Raw genomic sequence first — 15769 nt, forward strand, 5'->3', positions numbered from 1 at the left:
AAAGATAACTGCTTTACAATGCTGTGTTGGTCTCTGCCATAGATGAACATGAATCAGCCATAGGTATACATAGTCCCCTCCCTCTTGAACCTTCTTCCCACCTCCCACTCCATCCCACCCCTCTAGGTTGTCAAGAGCACCAGTTGAGCTCCCCGTGTCACACAGCCAATTCCCACTGGCTATCTGTTTCGCATATGGAGGTATATATGTTTCCATGCCACTCTCTCCACATCTGACACAAAATAAGAGTTCTGCAAACACTACCATCATCATTTTTCTAGCTCAGGGCATCAAGGGAGGCTTCCAGAAGAGGAGACATTTGGGTTGGACTTTGAAAGGTGGATGGGATTAAGACATGAATTATAATGTGTTGAAATACGGTGACTCCACTTATGGCATTGGCATATGTAGGCTTTATCCTAGGTACTGCACATGGTCGATCTCATTCCTTCCCCATGTAGGTCCTGCTATGATGTTCATTTCACAGACAAGGAACATGACACCTGGAGAGCGGACACGGCTTGCCCAGTCAACGGCTAGGAAGCAGCAGAGTTGGGATTTAAAGAGGGGATCGTGGCCTTGGAACCTGCGGTCCCTCTTCCAGGTTCCATGGCCTCCATTCCCTTTGGGTCTCTGAGTGATTTTTAATCTCCTCCCAGAGAGTAAACGTGGCCTCAGGAAGGCGTGATAAGGGGCTGACTTACAGCCAAGGGACACAGTGGCGGCAGGTGGGAGCGGTACGTGCTGTGACTAAGAGTTAGCACCTGGACCCACCCTGTCCTACACTTTCTGGTGAATAGAAACATTTCCTGCTGATACCAGCAGCACAGGGAGCTTGTGTGTGAAGGAAGAGTCTCAAAAAGAGAGAAGGGGACCTCCCTGGCAGTCCAGTGCTTAAGACTCTGTGCTCCCAATGCAGGGGCATGGCTTCAATCCCTGATTGGGGGGACTAAGATCCCTCATGGCTGAAAAAAAGAGACAGAGTTAAGAGTTCTTGATTGAATGCGGCTCTTAGCCTCTGAAACTGCAGCTGCTTTATTTCCTTCAATGAACCTTACTGCTGTTTCAGTTGGGCTCAATAAATCCAAGGGTCAAACCAGAAAGCACAGAATAAAAAGCTCCAGCTCATTCAGCCTCCTCACTCAGAAATGCGATGTTGTGTCGCCTGGTTTCCTTGAACCATCAGTCTCTTAACAAGATACATATAGCAAGCTTACCTTTAAAATAAAAGGAAATTTGATTGTAAGGTTGAGACTACATCATTGCGAATGGCTGAATTGGGATTTGCAGTGTGTAGGTCCTGGTTCCTGCCAGTCTGATTAGAGTGGAAATGATGTACCGTATCAGGCTGACACCAAGACTCAGGTTTCTATAAATCACCTTGGATCAGGTTGGCCTCACTAATTCAGTTTCCTCCTACTATAAAAAGATCCAGGCCCATCTAATGTATTTTTTTTTCTTCCTACAGATTGTACCAGAAAAACATGAGGAATTTTTACTCTTTGGAGCATTTTTCGAAGCTACCATGATCGACCGGAGGATCGGAGATAAACCCATCAGCTTTGAAGTTTCTATTGGTAAGTGCATACAAGCATAGTGCCTGGAACATGGCATGAACTTTATATCTCTTTCTTAAATAAATGAATCAATTCTTTACATGCAGATGGTAGCATTCTGTTGGAGGTTTGCGCCTCAGGAAGGAGTGAATAACTCCTTGTCCAGTCTAGAGTCAATATGTAAGGGATAGATTTATTTAAATTTAAAATATATATATATATAAATAAAAAATAATAAAAAATTTTAAAATGCACACGTATGGCTGATTATTGTTGATGTATGACAGAAACTAACCCAATATTGTAAAGCAATTATCTTCTGATTAAAAATAAGTTAAAATAAAAAGATTGAGAGTATAGCTTGCATTCAGACAGACTTGGACTACTAGTCCTGGTTCCCTGACCCTAGGATCACTTAATTTCTCTTGGTCTTGCTTTCTTCATCTATAAGATGGGAATAGTGATAATTCCTTATGAAGCTATGGCAAGGGTTTAATGAATTAATGCACATGACGTGCTATGTATATAATAGATGCTATTGTTATAACTCCCAGCAGTCTTCCTGGACTGAAGTGCATCTGGAAACACCACTCCAAGAAAGAGTATTCCATCAGAGAAGGTCTTGATTTACATTTGGGAAGTTTTGGAGCAGAAAAAAATGGAGATGAAATCCAGTTAATCTGTAACTTAAGTCATTTTTACAAAAAAAAGACCTTAAGATGGAAGCTGATGATGGCTTAGTATCACTGCTAATCTTATTTCTTTGATCTGACCATCATCCTACCTACATACTGGGAGCTTATTACTCTGCCCTGGGAAGACATAAGCTTGGATCCTTTCTGCCAAGCAGCCTGATTCTGCTTATTGACATCTGGCCCTTCTCCCCTTGCTACTGGCTCTACAGGTAATTTTGGGAACCTGATTGATGGAGGGTTGCATCACAGGAGTAGGAAGAAGTCAGCAGACTTAGCTGAAGAAGACGCTCTGCCGCTGCTGCACGAAGGAGAAGGGGACGCAGCCCATGATGTCGCCATTCCTCTGGTCTCCACCACTCACCCGGAGAAGCCACTCGTGACAGAAGGGAACAGGTAGGAGACATAGCTTCCTCGATGGCTTCCCTGATGCCTCAGCAAGTAAATGCAATGCAGGAGACGCAGGTTTGATCCCTGGGTTGGGAAGATCCCCTGCAGAAGGGAGTGTCAACCCACCCCAGTATTCTCGCATGGAAAATTTCATGGACAGAGGAGCTTGCTGGGTTACAGTCCAGGGGGTCGCAGAGAGTCGGACACGATGGAAGTGACTGAGCACGCACACACAGGAGCCCCAGGAGGCAAGAGTAGCCAAGACTTCTGACTGTGGAAACTTGACCAATTTCCATGACTGTTTGATTCAGTTCTTCTCTAAAACTAGAAACATTCTTTATCTTAGTTATGGGTGCAAGGTGCAAATGAGGCCAACAGGATAAATGCCACTCTCCTGAATTCTCATGTTGACAATTCTCCAAATGACACATCCAGTTAATTCATTCAAGGACAGAGTGACAATGATGGTTCTTATTACCATATCTGAAGCTCTCTTTATCCTATAACTTTGAAGCATAACAGGATGGGAAGGTCAGAAGTTAAAATTTCAATCCAAAATCCTATCAACAGTTATTATAGTCATCTGAACACAATGTAAACTCAACTTGGTGGAATTATTAATTACATCATTTCTTATCTTATTTGGGGCACAAACTGAAGAATTCAAAAATGATTCTTAGCCATCAAAAAAGACCATTTCAGAAAACAACTGGGGCTCCTACATGCACCCTCACTGATCTTTAACCCACATGACATTTCAACATGCAAAGAGAAGTGAAATTATAGAATTTTGTCTTAAGACAGTGATGTCAACCAAGTGTCTTATGAGAAAGGAAAGCCACATGTAGTGAGAGCCTTCTGTGTTCTGAGCTTTGTGCTAGGAGTAAAAAAAATATGATCTCATGGGAATGTCATAAGAGAACATTGCTCATTACTTGTGAAGGGATTGGAACCACATCACTAGTTCTCATCAGTCTCTACTCTTCTGGATCTAGACAGTCTCTCTGGGCATGAACCCATGGCTTACTGACCACTGTTAGAATAACAAGAATTCTCACATCTATTTCCCTAGATGGCCTTCTTCCTGAGCAGCAGACCAAACACCTCTACTTGGGTGTCCCCGAGTCATCAGACTCATTGTCTTCACAGGCAGCTTTTCCCCTTTTCCTATCTTTCCCATCTCAGAGACTGGTCCTACCACTCACTGCATCCTCTGAGCCACAAATTGGAAATCTGTCAATTGTTCTCTTTTCCCTTCCTACCCACAACCAATCAGTGATGAAGTCTGGTCAAGTCTAGTTCTCAAGTGTGTTCCCTATTGCCACTTCTTTAATTTGGTCAATTGGTATCTTTGGCATAAGTTATTTTAAACACCTCTTACTTGGCTTGGACCTGTATCAAGAAAATCACCAAACTATCCATCCGAACTCCCCACTCCCCCAGCTTGACATTATCCATTGGCTGCTTGTGGTTTTTTAAAAATAAATAATTAATTAATTTTTGGCATTCCTGGCTTGTTTGTTGCTGTACAAAGGCTGACTCTAGTTGCGACAAGCAGGGGTTGCTCTCTAGTTGAGGTTCGAGGGCTTCTCATTGCAGTGGCTTCTCTTGTTTCAGAGTATAGGCTCTAGGGAGTGTGGGCTTCATTAGTTGTGACTCGAAGCTTCTAGAGTGTGGACTCAGTAGTTGTTGCACATAGGCTCAGTTTCCCGGTGGCATGTGAAATCTTCCCAGACCAGGGATCAAACCTGTGCCCCTTTCATGGGCAGGCAAATTCCTAGCCATTGGGCCACCAGGGAAGTCCTGCCTATACCTTTCAGGATTAATCTCAGACACCATATTTTGTTGATTTGATCCCCATCTCAGTTCAGTTCAGTTCAGTTCAGTCGCTCAGTCGTGTCCGACTCTTTGCGACCCCATGAATTGCAGCACACCAGGCCTCCCTGTCCATCACAAACTCCCGGAGTTTACTCAGACTCATGCCCATCGAGTCGGTGGTGCCATCCAGCCATCTCATCCTCTGTCATCCCCTTCTCCTCCTGCCCCCAATCCCTCCCAGCATCAGGGTCTTTTCCAATGAGTCAACTCTTCACATGAGGTGGCCAAAGTATTGGAGTTTCAGCTTTAGCATCAGTCCTTCCAATGAACACCCAGAACTGATCTCCTTCAGGATGGACTGGTTGGATCTCCTTGCAGTCCAAGGGACTCTCAAGAGTCTTCTCCAACACCACAGTTCAAAAGCATCAATTTTTCAGCGCTCAGCTTTCTTCACAGTCCAACTCTCACATCCATACATGACCACTGGAAAAACCATAGCCTTGACCAGATGGACCTTTGTTGGCAAAGTAATGTCTCTGCTTTTTAATATGCTATCTAGGTTGGTCATAACTTTCCTTCCAAGGAGTAAGCGTCTTTTAATTTCATGGCTGCAATCACCATCTGCAGTGATTTTGGAGCCCCAAAAAATAAAGTCTGACACTGTTTCCACTGTCTCCCCATCTATTTCCCATGAGGTGATGGGACCAGATGCCATGATCTTAGTTTTCTGAATGTTGAGCTTTAAGCCAACTTTTTCACTCTCCTCTTTCACTTTCATCAAGAGGCTCTTTAGTTCTTCTTCACTTTCTGCCATAAGGGTAGTGTCATCTGCATATCTGAGGTTATTGATATTTCTCCCAGTGATCTTAATTCCAGCTTGTGCTTCTTCCAGCCCAGCGTTTCTCATGATGTACTCTGCATATAAGTTAAATAATCAGGGTGACAATATACAGCCTTGACCTACTCCTTTTCCTATTTGGAACCAGTCTGTTGTTCCATGTCCAGTTCTAACTGTTGCTTCCTGACCTGCATACAGGTTTCTCAAGAGGCAGGTCAGATGGTCTGGTATTCTCACCTCCTTCAGAATTTCCCACAGTTTATTGTGATCCACACAGTCGAAGGCTTTGACATAGTCAATAAAGCAGAAATAGATATTTTTCTGGAACTCTCTTGCTTTTTTGATGATCCAGCAGATGTTGGCAATTTGATCTCTGGTTCCTCTGCCTTTTCTAAAACCAGCTTGAACATCTGGAAGTTCTTGGTTCATGTGTTGCTGAAGTCTGGCTTGGAGAATTTTGAGCATTACTTTACTAGCGAGTGAGATGAGTGCAATTGTGTGGTAGTTTGAGCATTCTTTGGGATTGTCTTTCTTAGGGATTGGAATGAAAACTGACCTTCTCCAGTCCTGTGGCCACTGCTGAGTTTTCCAAATTTGCTGGCATATTGAGTGTAGTACCTTCACAGCATCATCTTTCAGGATTTGAAATAGCTCAACTGGAATTCCATCACCTCCACTAGCTTTGTTCATAGTGATGCTTTCTAAGGCCCACTTGACTTCACATTCCAGGATGTCTGGCTCTAGGTGAGTGATCACACCATTGTGATTATCTGGGTCGTGAAGATCTTTTTTGTACAGTTCTTCTGTGTATTCTTGCCACCTCTTTTTGCATCTACTTCTCTACAATAAACTCCGGTCATTCCCCAAATCCCACCAGTCCTCTAGTGCCGTTCCCCAGATGAATCCTGCTGTTTGCTCCATCTGGACCTTTGAACATGCTCTAGCCTCTGCCAGGCAACAAGTGGCATCCTCAGCATGGCTAGCTCCCATTACCTTTCAAGAGTAAGTTCAGGTTCCCTTCCCTGAATCCCAAGGCTGATTTGGACTTTGCTCAGCTCCATCAAACACTGATCACACTTCATTCAGCTGTTTTTATTCATCTGTCTCGCTATTAGATGGTGTGCAGTCAGAGGGCAAAGGACTTGTCTTGTTCACCTTTGTATCTGCTCTTCTCCACACCAGGCATGTAGTAGATACTTGTACCTGTTTTTGAATGAGCTAAAGAAGTGCTATAACCGGGTTGGGCACTGGGTACCATGGGGGTAAAGAGAGGGAGGGGGAAGAGGTGAAGAGTTGGCAAAGGTCACAAAGGTGACACTAAAGAGCGAGGATGAGTTTAAGGATGGAAGCGATCATCTGGGACAAAGTAGGAAGGGGTAAGTGAAAATAACCCTGGTTGCGCGTCCTCTCGCTTCTGAGCATGGCTGCACATTTTCTAAATCCTGTCTCTCCCATGGACCATCTTCCCCCTCCTATGGACCACCTTCTTTGGGGTCTTTTTTGGCCTCCTGGCAGCCATGCTTGGGGGCCGATCCTCCCTTACATGCACCAAAAAGGACCCCAAACTTCCCTGTCCTTTAATAGTTTCTCTGTCCAATGTCAAACCTGAGGACATCAATGAGCAGGATCTGCAGCTCTGGGAGGCTTTTCTGAGGCTCTCAGTGGTACTCTGCATCCTTTCTCTGGGACCAGACAGTGAAAACATCCCCACTTCGTTAGACTAGCCCATTGCTGATAGTGGTGGTAATATCAGAAGATGTAGTGTGGGAAGGGCTTAAGGAGAGATGAGAGCCCTACAGAACCTTCCAGTGGGCCACACATTACTACTAACCAGCTCACTCGAAGAGATCAAAATAAGTCATGCTGGTGTTTGGGGGTTTTCCGTATATTCCTGTCACTATATTGAAGCTCTATCCACATAGTGGCAAGCCAAGAATGGCAGCAGCTGAATTAGAAGGTTCTATAATAGAATAGACCCCAACACACTTGTGCATGCCCACACACACACATGCCTATGCACCCACAGTGTCCATACCCATGAGCACACATACACACATGTGCGCATACACACACATACAACTTGTCTGTTGCTTCCACTGAAATACCACTTTATAAGGAGCAGTTTAGTCTGACACTTGAAACATCACCTTGGGTTTGCTCTGGGCTTTCCAGTTTTCTAAAGCATGTTCATTTACATATAATTTACATATGGGCCTGGAGCACAGCCCAGAGTCAGCTCATCGTTGGATTCTCAGGGCTCCAGGCCTGCCCTTGCCCAGAGTCACAGGGCTGATGGCACATCAGGGCAGCCATTCAAACTGTTAGGCTTCTCTTCCTGCTGGCAATGTGGGACCCTCCCATCTGCTGCTCTCCATCTGCACGGTCATTTGCCTGAGAAAATACTGCATCCTGAGCCCTGTAGATCCAGTAAGACCTGGAGGACCTGGGAGCCAAAGACACAGAGGCTCTGAACACTGTTAGCACAAAATCATCCAGAGCAAAGAAACCTTGGGACAAAGCACAACATCGAGTAGGAATTTATTTAGTTTCAGGATTCTCAGTGCCATAATTTGTTTTTTAAATTTTTATATGAGTATAATTACTTTGCCTGGAGAATCCCATGGACAGACAAGCCTGGTGGGCCATAGTCCATGGGTCGCAGAGAGTCGGACACAACTGAAGCGACTTCCCACGTACTTGTTTGCTTTACAGTGTTGGGTAGTTTCTTCTGTACAGAAAAGCAAATTAGTTATACATATACATATTCCCCTCTTTTTAAGCTTTCCTTCCCACTCTGCTCAATGTGCTGTGGCAGCCTGGATGAGAGAGGGGTTGGGGGGAGAATGGATCCATGTATATATACGACTGAGTCCCTTCACTGTTCACCTGAAACTATCAAAACTGTGTTAATTGGCTATGTGCTAAGTTATTCAAGTTGTGTCCAACTCCTTGCAGCTCTATGGACTGTAGCCTCCAGGTCCCTCTGTCCATGCAATTCTCCAGGCAAGAATACTAGAGTGGGTTGCCATGCCATCCTCCAGGGGATCTTCCCAACCCAGGGATCAAACACTTGTCTCTTACATCTCCTGCATTGGCAAGTGGGTTCTCTACCACTAGGGCTGCCAATACAAAATTAAAAGTTCAAAAGGAAAAATAAAGATTTCTTTCCCACTTATGTCATCACAGAGCATTGAGTAGAGTCCCCTGTCCTCTACAGTAAGTTCTGATCAGTTATCTATTTTGTACATAATAGTGTATATATGTCAATCCCAGGCTCCCATTTCATCCAATCCCCACTCCCATCGTTGGTATCCATGAGTTTGTTCTCTATGTTTGTGTCTCTATTTCTGCTTTGCAAATATGTTCATCTATATCAATTCTAGATTCCACATGTAAGCCATATTATACAATATTTGTTCTTCTCAGTGCCATCATTTTTAACAAGATAAAGGAAGGAGCAGTTTCTGACCTTCCTTATTAGTTAAGTTTTATTTTGTTCTCCTGCTGTAATCATAACCTCAGTTTCTGCCAAGGACTTATTTGGCTTCTCTTCTGAATGGTTGCCTGCTGGTTTGTTTTCTGCAGAACAGACCACAGAGCATCTTTGCTAACTTTATGGCCTCTGAAAGAAACTTAGGTTGGAGAGCTAAAAAGAACAACCATGTGTTCTTTCAGGCTGAAGTCCTCTGTAGCTTTTGGAATGGAAACAAAGCTATCTCTTTCACTTTCCCTCCACTCCAGCCTCTAGAAGCTCCTGACTCCTAACACGGTCCACATTTATTAGGGCCCCTGTCCAACCAATGCCCATGACAAGAAGTGTGCTCTTGCCTGCATTCCATGTTTCTCTTCACACCGACCCAGATGTTTGTGGGAAAATTACAGGGGGCTGAGGGCAGAACTAGGTAAGAATATAGCTGTCATTAGGCAGGGAACTTCAGCCTTTGGCTACATCTCTCCTGTCTTACCTGCTTCCTCATCCACATCCTGGGGAACTGAATCCTACCTGTTAGTTTCTTCTTTTCTGTCTTCAGTCTCATCCTCTGAACTATCTATTTCTCTTCATCATTTAAGCATATCCAACCATCACCATCAACCATTCTCTTTGGCTCCATGTCTCCCCTTCCAGCTACTTTGCCATCTCTTCGGTCCTTTCTTAGTCAAGTGGGTCACCTATCAATATATTATTGGCACCAATGCCCAGCAACAACAAACACTGGATGGATGGCAGCCATGAAATGTTGCAGTTGAGTTTGAAGCACATGACTTCATCCTCATTAATATTATTACCTTCTTACAATTCTCTAGCGATTTCAGTTTCTAAAATACATTCACCTCTGTTATCTCAGTTGATCCTTACACAGTCAGTTCTTAGCATATAGAATTAAAGGGAAAGGAAAATGTTAGTTTTTCTCCCTTCTCTCCTCTCTCAATTAGAAAGAGAATTTTTCCTTGAAGAGAGCTTGCCAATTAAATCCTGCCTTCTGGAGATCATTCTAAGCTTTGCCCTGGGTCAGAGGGTGTCAGCCGTTACTACCTCTCCATTGTAGCCGTATAACTGTTCATTGTTTAGTGTTCATAGGTCCTCAAGTAAAGGCTAAAGATGTAATTAATAGTGTGACTATTATGTCACCATCCTTCCCCCAACCCACCCAGGAGGTGCGAAATGAACATGTGACTGGAATTGCCTGAAAAACACTGATTGCCACCTAACTTCCAGACCTAATGTGTTTTCCCAGGAATTACAACTATTTGCCATTTGAGGGCAAGAAGCCCTGTGTCTACTTCGTTAGTTCTTGGGGAGACCAGACGTTTAGGCTGCATTGGTCCAACATGCTGGAGAAGATGGCAGACCTCCTGGTAGGTGACTCTGACAGGTGATGGATTCAAATATTGGGAAGCGGGAGGCAAAGGGGATCTTTTCCCACCCAGTAGAGGGTCTTGGCCTCAGTTTCAATATCAAAGAATTGAGACCTCTGCATTTGGATGACGCATGGCTCCTGCCATGTGGATCCAGGGAAATGAGAATACATTTTGCAAAATGCCTCACCTTTAAATCAAACTCTCCAAATTCAAATCCCTGCTCTGCTTCTACCTGTTATAGCACCTAGTATGATCCATGCTAAGTCGTTTCAGTCATGTCTGACTCTTTGCGACCCTGTGGACTGTAACCCACCAGGCTCCTCTGTCCATGGGATTCTCCAGGCAAGAACACTGGAGTGGGTTGCCATGCCCTCCTCCAGGGGATCTTCCCAACCCAGGGATAGAACTCACCTCTCTTAAGTCTCCTGCATTGGCAGGTGGGCTCTTTACCACTAGTGCCACCTGGAAGGCCCACAGAACCTAAGGATAGACCATTTTCCTCATCTCCAAAGGTCAGGGGATGGATAGCATTCTCACAAAATTGGTAGGTCTTAATTTCAACTAGTATAAAATCCTAAGTCTTTAACAAAGTAGATAATTCCCTCCAAAGTCAAGCCCCGCCGCCTCTCCAGTCCTGTCTCTCACAAGCTCCTCCTCCTTACTTTATTCCAAGCACAATGGTGTCCTTTCAAGTGTCTCCTTCATGCCTCCTAGCCACCTCCATGCTCTTCCCTCTGCCTGGGCTGCTTTTCCTCGTGTTTCTCCAAGGAAGCCCAGTCAGCCTCCATAGCTCAGATTCGAGCACTCCCTCAGAGAAGCTGTTTGACATTTCCTCTTGCCCTCTCCCATCATATCTTGTTCTTTTCCTTCAGAATTGTTTGAGGAATTGAATGTGCGAAAGTATTCAAAACAGTGTGCATGCATGGTCAGTTGCTAAGTCATGTCCAGCTCTTTGTGACCCCTTGGACTATAGCCCACCAGACTCCTCTGTCCATGGGATTCTCCAGGCAAGAATACTGAAATGGGTTGCCATTTCCTCCTCCAGGAATCTTCCTGACCCGGGGATCAAACTCCTGTCTCCTGCATTGGCAGGCAGATTCTTTACCACTGAGCCACCTGGGAAGCCCATTTAAAATCGCACCTACATGCAGTAAATATAGGCTGACCAACCCAAGCCCCAGGGGTAAAGAAAACCAGGGAAGCTGCTGCTTTGGTATCTTGCACCTTCCCTTTGTGATTCCTTTTCACTTCCTCTCACATTTCCCTTTCCAGCTCACATATCTCATGGACAGCATCCTCTCCTGCCTCTTTCCTTTTCAAAACAAAATATGAGCTGAACATCATTTCTGTGAATGTTAGAATCAGTGTCTCCATGACAAAGTCTCATTCCCATCTCTCATCCCTCCACCTCCGTGGTTTGTTTTCAGGAAGAAGGTATAGAGGAAGTAAAAGAATTGATTAAGATTTCAGAGGAAGCCCCAGAAGAGAAAATGAAGACGGTGCTCAGTGACTTTATCAGTCAAAGCAGGTACTGGAGGGACAGATGGCATCTGGGGAGCTGAGCTGTGTGGAATCAGCTTTTACTTACCTTAGAAAATAGCCAATTTTACATTCAGTCAAATGAACATTGAATAGTGTTATATCCATCTGAATTTGGTTCAGTAATTCAGCTGCTGTGGGCTCACTATTGCTTTCTTATACTTAACTAAAATATAAAGCAAAGGGGGGAAAAAAAAGGAAAAGGGAAGAAAAGAAAGACTTACTGCAGAGACTCTTTTTGAAACAAGAAAATTGCTAGCAGTATTAGTGTCCAGCATGCTTCTTTGCATTTGGTAGGTACTCAACAACTATTTGGGCTTCCCTGGTGGCACTAGTGATAAAGAACCTGCCTGCCAATGCAGGAGACTTAAGAGATGCAGATTTGAAACATCCCCTAGAGGAGCGCATGGCAACTCACTTCAGTATGCTTGCCTGGAAAATCCCATGGACAGAGGAGCCTGGTGGGCTAGTCCAGAGAGTCAGACATGACTGAAGCAAGTTAGCACACATGCAACAACTATTTGGCAATTGGATGGTGGTGGTGGTGGTTTAGTTGCTAAGTTGTACTTGAATTTTATGACCTTATAGATGGCAGCCCATCAGACTCCTCTGTCCATGGGATTTCCCAGGCAAGAATACTGGAGTGGGTTGCCATTTCCTTCTCCAGGGGATCTCCCTGACTCAGAAAACCCGCATCTCCTGCACTGCAATTAGATTCTTTACTGCTGAGCAACCAGGGATTCCCAATTAGATGGATAAGTTGTATCAAATGCTACTTAACAGAATTTTTTGGACACCATATTAATAAGCACCTATTAATGACTTTTACTCCAGGAGGTAGACAATATAATAAAAAAATGAATAGGGTATGTTGGTTACCAATTGCAGAGTAACAAATAATGCTTAAATTTAAGGGACTAAGACATATTTATTATTTCACAGTTTCTTGGGTCACGAATGTAGATGTGGCTTAGTTGGGTCCTCTGCTCAGAACCTATCCCAGGCTGCACTCAAGGCATTGATTAAGGCTACAGTTATCTCAGGGCTCAACTGGGAAGGACTTACTTCCCAGATCACTCACGTGGTCATTTGCAGAATTCAGTTCTTCGTAAACTGTTGGGTTGAGGAGGATTGAGGACTGCAGCTCCCTGCCAGCTGTTGTTTGGAGGTCATCCTCAATTCCTTGCCATGTGGGCCTTCCCACGCTACATCTCACAATGCGACAACTGACTTCATCAGAGTGTGTGAGACAGAAGAGTGAGAGAGGATGCGCCGGTAAGATGAACATCATGGTCTTTTATAATCTAGTCTTGGACGTGACATCCCATCAGTTTTGATGGGTTCTGTCAGAAACCAATCCCTGGGACTAAGGCATATTCAAAGGAGAGGAATTATATAATGGCAAGAATAGCAGGAGGTGGGGATCATGGGAACCATCTTAGAGGCTGCCTCCCTTACAAGAAAACAACTTGGATTAACTCTTGAAATGAATCAGTCAATACTCGAGCAATAGTGAGAATTTGTCACAATAGAATGAATGGAAAAGGAGTGGCATTTAATTTGATGGAAAGAAAAAAACAAATAGACAGCAGATAGCTAAATTCCTGTGTTTTGCTTTGTAAGTTTTCTTTCCTAATCTCTCAACTACCCAAGCATTTTTACTTTTTTTAAAAAGGAAGAAAGCAGAGAAATAAATATGTGTTTTTTCTATCTTGACTTCTCTTCTGTTTTTCATAGAAGCAATATGAATCAGTGCTTCTCCTGCTGTGAGCTAAGTGCCACCTGCAATTCCCTTGAAGCATCTTTTAAAAGCTTCATGATCATTTTTAGAAATTGTGGGCAAATTAATAGCTGGAAAATTTTTCTTTACTAGGAGGTTGCTTGATGTAATAATCATTCCTCTTTCTTTTCTGCAAGTTTAAAACCAACTGAAAAAAATATACATGAGGATTAGACAGAGATCAGACATTTGTTTTAAGTTTGGTAAATAGGGATTTGAGAAAGCAGTTTGGACCTGAGGTCAAGGAGGCTTTGTAGTTCCCCCCAACCTGTTGGAGGTTGAGCATCTTGACTTTGGGCTTTCCTCTAGAAGGGCCAGACCACCTGCCATGTGGAAATGAGGCGCCTGCCCACAGCCCATGGTGGGCTGGGTCTGAAAGATGAAGAACAATCAGAGTCATGAGCCAAAGTCATCTACCCTCTTCTGAGGGGAAAATAAGCTATTTCTCCCCCTGTGTGGAAGGGAGAGAGATTAGAAGCATCCATCATGTTTCTTAGAGCTGATCCATCCTAGGAGTGGAATGGATTCCTTCTGCTTCTAGGAAAGAAAGGTAGACATGTGACAAGACTCCTTCCTCAGAATGGAATCCTTTTATTCTTCTTAAAAGTTAAGAGAAAATGCAATGACTCGTATGTATGCCCAAAGAGAATTTCTGGCGAAGCTTCCCACCAGGCAGAGCTTCTCTGTGGGACCCCGAGCTGGGAGGTTTGGCATCTTACCCCCGTTTTGTTCCTTTGTAATTGATTCTTTTCATCACAAAAGTACTACATGCTCATCTCACAACAATAACAAAATGCAGGATGGGTAGGGTAAAAATGTTCTCAGTTCTCTCTCCAATCCCACTCAGAGAGCAGAGTTTGATTGGTCTTTCTGGTTTTTTTCCTGTGCATTTGCAAACATACACATTCGTAAGAATGCTCTATTTCTTTACAAATATTGCACACTTTGTTCAGCAGCTTGCTTTTTCACTCAACAGTGTATCACCAGCATCTTTCTACAGTGGTAACTAATGGTTTTCCCCACTGTTCAGTCATGTGATATGTATCATGTAGTATTTAACTAGTCCCTGATATTTTTGTTCTGATTTATTTTGCTACTATAAATGGTGCTACAATAAACATTACTGTATAAATATCTTTTTTGCGAGAACTTTCAGTTATTTTTAAAGGATAGAATTCTAGTATGATTTTGAATCAAATTATATGGACATTTAGATATTGATAAGTGCTGTCAAATTACCTCCTAAACGTTATAATAATTAACACTCTCCTATCATAATAGAGGAGAGTGACTTTTTCCTCTCGAATATTATCAATCTTGAATACTATCCAGTTTTTAATAAGTGAAAATGGCATCAATTTTAGTTTGCATTTAAATTATTGCTGATGAGGGCAATATCTTATTTTCCCACGTTTAAAGCCATTTCTAACTCATCACATTCATAACCTTTTTTTACTGAGCACATTTTTAACTTCATCTCTCAAAGTGTTACTGTTCAGTCCTTTGTATGTTTTTAAAAATATGAGGACATAGCCCAGTTTTGAAACTAAAATATTTGCTTGACATACAACTTTTTAGGAACCTTTTGGAGTGTGTTAAATTTGTAAAATAAAAGAATTGCAAAATAACTACATTATTTTGTGTTTGCTCTTATGAACTTGTATAGCCATCACATTAGGCATATACCAAAAGAAAGTGGAAAAACAAGCATTCCTCAAATCAATGTGGGACCTGGACATCAATTCCCATTCTCATTTGTCTCTCAGAAACATTACAGGGACTTCCCTGGTGGTCCAGTGGTTAAAACTCCAAACTCCCAATGTAGGGCACCCAGGTTTGATCCCTGGTCAGAGAACTAGATCCCATATGCCACAACTAAGACCCAGCACAGACAAATAAATAACTAAATCTTTTAAATAAAGAAAAGAAACATTAGTGCATCATTGCTTAATCCTAGTGAAAAATACATTGGTTCTGTGGTTTCATCAACTTTGTCATTGCATTGTAGAAAGTATACTTGTAAATCTCTGGAATTATAGAAATGAATTTTCACTAAGTAGGTTTGAAAATTGTTTTTCTTCTCTTCCAGCGCCTTTATCTCTGAAGCAGAAAAGAAGCCCAAGATGTTAAACCAAACCAATTTAGATAAGAAACGACTTACGCTCTGTTGGCAGGAGCTGGTATGTGAAAATCTATTTATACTTGGGGAGCACTAAAACATGGGCTTTAAAAATAAGCCTCGTAGATGAAGCATAGGTCATACACCACATGAGGATAAGGTTCTAAAGGTTATATG

General features: G+C 43.0%; 1 protein-coding gene across 3 annotated transcripts in view; it reads left to right on the top strand.

Annotated features, from left to right (window-relative positions):
• Positions 1–15769, top strand: part of FER1L6 (fer-1 like family member 6) — a 162199-nt gene that overhangs the window by 62813 nt on the left and 83617 nt on the right. For all 3 annotated transcript variants that reach the window (XM_043484105.1, XM_043484107.1, XM_043484106.1), the window contains 5 exons: positions 1469–1577; positions 2461–2644; positions 10031–10151; positions 11582–11682; positions 15563–15653. In XM_043484105.1, coding sequence (XP_043340040.1) covers positions 1469–1577; positions 2461–2644; positions 10031–10151; positions 11582–11682; positions 15563–15653 — 606 coding nt within the window. The remainder of the gene's footprint in view (positions 1–1468; positions 1578–2460; positions 2645–10030; positions 10152–11581; positions 11683–15562; positions 15654–15769) is intronic.

Source organism: Cervus canadensis, chromosome 12, assembly GCF_019320065.1.
Source record: "Cervus canadensis isolate Bull #8, Minnesota chromosome 12, ASM1932006v1, whole genome shotgun sequence".
NCBI classification, from domain to species: Eukaryota; Metazoa; Chordata; class Mammalia; order Artiodactyla; family Cervidae; genus Cervus; species Cervus canadensis.